At 43.5% G+C, this 4,547-nt stretch overlaps 1 protein-coding gene across 1 annotated transcript; it reads left to right on the top strand.

Moving 5' to 3' along the window:
• Nucleotides 1–1,416: 1,416 nt before the first annotated feature.
• Nucleotides 1,417–3,807, top strand: LOC119906907 (oocyte zinc finger protein XlCOF6.1-like). The gene has a single exon (XM_038724361.1). It carries the CDS (start codon nucleotides 1,556–1,558, stop codon nucleotides 2,879–2,881), a length of 1,326 nt encoding a protein of 441 aa, XP_038580289.1. The 5' UTR covers nucleotides 1,417–1,555; the 3' UTR covers nucleotides 2,882–3,807.
• Nucleotides 3,808–4,547: the final 740 nt, after the last annotated feature.

Here is a 4,547-nt window from a genome sequence, read left to right as displayed (position 1 = left end):
TAAAAAATGATTAAAGAAAGAGGCCACCGCACAAACGCATGCTTCGACGATCAGTCGACTTGACAATTCAGATTCAAGTATGTAAATCCTTAGTCAGGGACAGCTCTATCAATCTAGACACCTGTAGCTATATGTATTCAGTGCATAGTGTTTATCAACAAGGCTAAGCTACGATGGTATGATGGATGATATTGTACAAAAAATGAGTAGGACTATTAGTAATGTGTAAAGAGTAAACTGTTTTAAAGATATGACAATCTGAAGGTAAAACCGCAGACCGTATAAATAAGATTAAGATACATCTATACAGTCTAGAAAAGAAATACGGCGTATGATCCTACGCAGTGCTATGCTGCTTTGCGGGGAGGGGGGGTTACGGTAGGCTGTTGTCTTAAAAGTTACTTGCACACTACTCGTGAAACATTTTTGGAATTGCATGTAGGCTTATCCATTTTTAAAGGCACATGTGAGAGCCCGGTGTGGACGGAGATAATGAGCAGACTGCAGCGCACACACAGAAGAGAGTGTCTCACACACTTTTTGCGATTAGATTAATAGTGCTGCCCTAAAAAATATATTACCTCAACTTTTAGCGTCACTGGCAGCCAATGTTTGAAGAAAGATCACAACAAAACACTTCTGATTCAGTCTCAGCTCATGTCAGCAAACAAAAGCTTTTACAACATTGCCACCCAGTGGATATAATTGCCATTACACAACCTATTCCGTGAAAAGCTAAAAATGAGGTTTGGTGGAATTTTGTTAGTCTGTTACAGCAATTTGATCGCTAAAATGTAAACTGTGCCGTTAAAATGCAAGGTATAGGGTTAATGCATGTTACACCATGAGTATGCATGAACACCGTTTTCTTCAATGTGTCTGTGTTTCAGTGAGTCCTGCAGATGTCCAGCAGCTGTCACAGAGCAAAAAAGAGATTCTCCCTGAGCAGCAGGTGTTGAGCCCCAGTCTGGACCAGGAGGACCCAGAGCCCACACACATTAAAGAAGAATGGAGTCCCAGTCTGGACCAGGAGGACCCAGAGCCAACACACATTAAAGAAGAATGGAGTCCCAGTCTGGACCAGGAGGACCCAGAGCCCACACACATTAAAGAAGAATGGAGTCCCAGTCTGGACCAGGAGGACCCAGAGCCCACACACATCAAAGAGGAATGGAGTCCCAGTCTGGACCAGGAGGACCCAGAGCCCACACACATCAAAGAGGAATGGAGTCCCAGTCTGGACCAGGAGGACCCAGAGCCCACACACATTAAAGAGGAATGGAGTCCCAGTCTGGACCAGGAGGACCCAGAGCCCACACACATTAAAGAGGAATGGAGTGCCAGTCTGGACCAGGAGGACCCACCAGAGCCCCGACATATTAAAGAGGAACAGGAGGAATTCTGGTCCAGTCAGGAGGGAGAGCAGCTTCCAGGGCTGGAGGAGGCTGATATCACCAAGTTCCCATTCACTCCTGTCCCTGTGAAGGGTGAAGAAGAAAAAGAAGATGAAGAGAAACCTCAGTCCTCACAGCTTCATCAAAGCCAAACGGAACAGATGGAAGCAGAAGCTGAAGGAGAGGACTGTGGAGGACCAGACTCAGCCAGAAACTCTGATCCAGATACTGTTTTACAACCGGAGACTGAAGACCGTGATGCTGACTGGGATGAAACCAGTGAACCCCAGTCAGGTTTAAACTCTCTGAGTGATGCAACATGTGATACTGACTGGAAACGATTCAGTTGCTTTGAGTACGGTGAAACCTTTTCCAACAATCGTGGTGACACTGGTTTTTGGAAAGACAACAGGAAACCACAGCTTGATTTAAACACTTTGAAAAATAATATAATACCAGCAGGTGAAAAGCGATGTAATAAAGACAGAAACTCATTAGGCTCCCCTGAGTATGGGAACAGTTTTACCCAAAAGATACCCATGAGAATCCACAAAGGAGAGAAACTATTCAGTTGCAGTGTTTGTGAAGGAAGATTCATTCGGCACCATCAACTGAAAACCCACAAGTGTGTTGATGGGTCCTCCCCAAAAACGGATAAACGGTTTAGCTGCTCTGAGTGTGGGAAAGGATTTTCTGTAAGGCGAGATTTACGGAATCACATGAGAACTCACACAGGAGAGAAACCTTTCAGCTGCTCTGAGTGTGGGAAAGGATTTTCTGTAAGGCGAGATTTACGGAATCACATGAGAACTCACACAGGAGAGAAACCTTTCAGCTGCTCTCAGTGTGAGAAAAGATTTACTGTACAGGGACATTTGCAGAATCACATGAGAACTCACACAGGAGAGAAACCCTTCAGCTGCTCTGAGTGCGGGAAAAGATTTAATCTAAAGGGACATTTGCAGACACACATGAGAATTCACACAGGAGAGAAACCCTTCAGCTGCTCTGAGTGTGGGAAAAGATTTACTCAGATGGGACATTTGCAGAAACACATACGATCTCACGCAGGAGAGAAACCGTTCGGTTGCTCTGAGTGTGGGAAAACATTTATTCTGAAGGAAAATCTGGACATCCACATTAGAACTCACACAGGAGAGAAACCATTCAGCTGCTCCGAGTGTGGGAAAAGATTTACTCAAAAGGGACATTTACAGAAACACTTGCAAGCACACGCAGGAGAGAAACCATTCAGCTGCTCTGAGTGTGGGAAAAGATTTACTCACAAGGGAGCTTGGAAGACACACCTGAGACTCCACACAGGAGAGAAACCCTTCAGCTGCAGGGTTTGTGACAGAAGATTCACTTGGTGTAAACAACTCAAAAACCACAAGTGTGGTGACGAGTCCTCACATGGAAACCAACCTGAGGAGAACCGAGAGGCAGAGCCTCGAGCCAGCAGCTCAGCTGAACAGATGGAAGCATAAGGTGATGGAGAGGACTGTGGAGGACCAGAACCAGCCAGGAACTCTGATCCAGATACTGTTAAACCACAAGGACTGATCATTTTCTGATCCACTGTGGTTTCACACCACAACACACCTCTGCTTTTACTGCTTTTCACCTGGTGTATCAGGTGAAAAGTAGAGAATAACTTTCTTGGACGTTCATGAGCAGCAGCTGTAGTTTATCTATTGAGGTAATAAAGCTGCTATATCGCCGGTTTGTGGTTGGTCTGCTGACAGTAGAAAAGAGGGACAGCTGGAACAAGACAGCAGTGTGTGCCACTTTTAGTAAACTGACCAGTCTGGATGTAGGAGACTATTATAATAAATTATAATGAATTTACTTACATCACAATTTACATTCTATTAAATGAACATTACACTTTTTATTTAATTTTATAACATTGTTTTAGTACACTTATTTGTACTACTTCCTCCAGGTAGAGTCTCTGCAGTGGTCAGATGAAGATTTAGCCAGAGCCAAGATGCCATTGTGCCAATATGTTCTCCTTCTAGCCTCCTCTTCCTGAGAGCAACACACTCCCCTTATTCTCTTTTACTAATTAATTGTTAAAAATATTGTTCGTTAATCTTGTTCACATAAAGTGTGCCGTGAGTTGTGTGGGTGTTGCTGGTGGATCATGTGTCCGTCCCACTTTCCACAAGTTGCAATTCACCAATCACAGCAAAGTTTCCTGATGAGTGATCAGTGTTTTAATAAGGTGTGTACATGTTTTAAAAATATTTGCTAATATTTTAAGACCCATGCCGAGTGTCTAGAAATCAGGGTCTTTACTTCCCGAGTCCTCCACTGGTTTTACACATAACTGCATTCAAGGAGAAGGAGCACACAAACAGTATAAACAGGTATGCCATAAATTGTTTAATAAACTCTGTGTTACTCTGAACATTTTTCCTCTCTAAATTTCTTCATGTGCTCTTGAATGTTTTCATGTAGGAGCTCATGTGCTCATTGGGAGGAAAGCAAGCGTAGAGCTCTGTCTTGAGTTGGTGTCATTTTCTTCTGAAATGTTTCAATTCTTAAAGAAGTAACATTATCTTTGCCCTTCTTAGTTGGTCAAACACCACACACCAGTACATCATCCGTGTGGCCCCTATAAGATGCATACTACACATTTCACCCCAACCACTGCTCCAAGTGTACTCACGCATACTTGACAGACTCCCTGGTCATCAGAGGAGGCTGTGGATTGCACACTAATCCATCCTCAAGTTCAAGTACAAGAACTTGTCAAAGAACCTCTACTAGAAGTCAAAGTATAATTTTACAGCATTTATAGATACAGGGAACAGATGCAACATATTTGCACATAATTCCATTCCGTGGCCAAAACATTTCGTATGTTATGGGTTTCCAGAAGAGGGTTGGCATAATGGCGCCCCCTACAGATCAGCCCCTGGACAAAGTTTCACCTACGTGTAAGAAATTTCTGTGGTACGTTTATCATGTCCAGCTGTACAAAAAAGCCTCTTGGAGCCATTGCCTAAACCCAACAGGAAGTCGTCCATTTTGGATTTAATGGTCATTTTTGTCGATTCACACACTTTGTACTTTCTCCGTACTTTAACGAGCTCCTCCTAGGGATTAGGTTCAAAGTTTAGATTTTCGCTGTGGACTCTAAACCCA

The sequence above is a fragment of the Micropterus salmoides genome, unplaced genomic scaffold, assembly GCF_014851395.1.
Source record: "Micropterus salmoides isolate LMB-PRFRI ecotype aquatic unplaced genomic scaffold, ASM1485139v1 Ms_hic_scaffold_17, whole genome shotgun sequence".
NCBI classification, from domain to species: Eukaryota; Metazoa; Chordata; class Actinopteri; order Centrarchiformes; family Centrarchidae; genus Micropterus; species Micropterus salmoides.
This window is presented reverse-complemented; position numbering and strand designations above follow the sequence as displayed.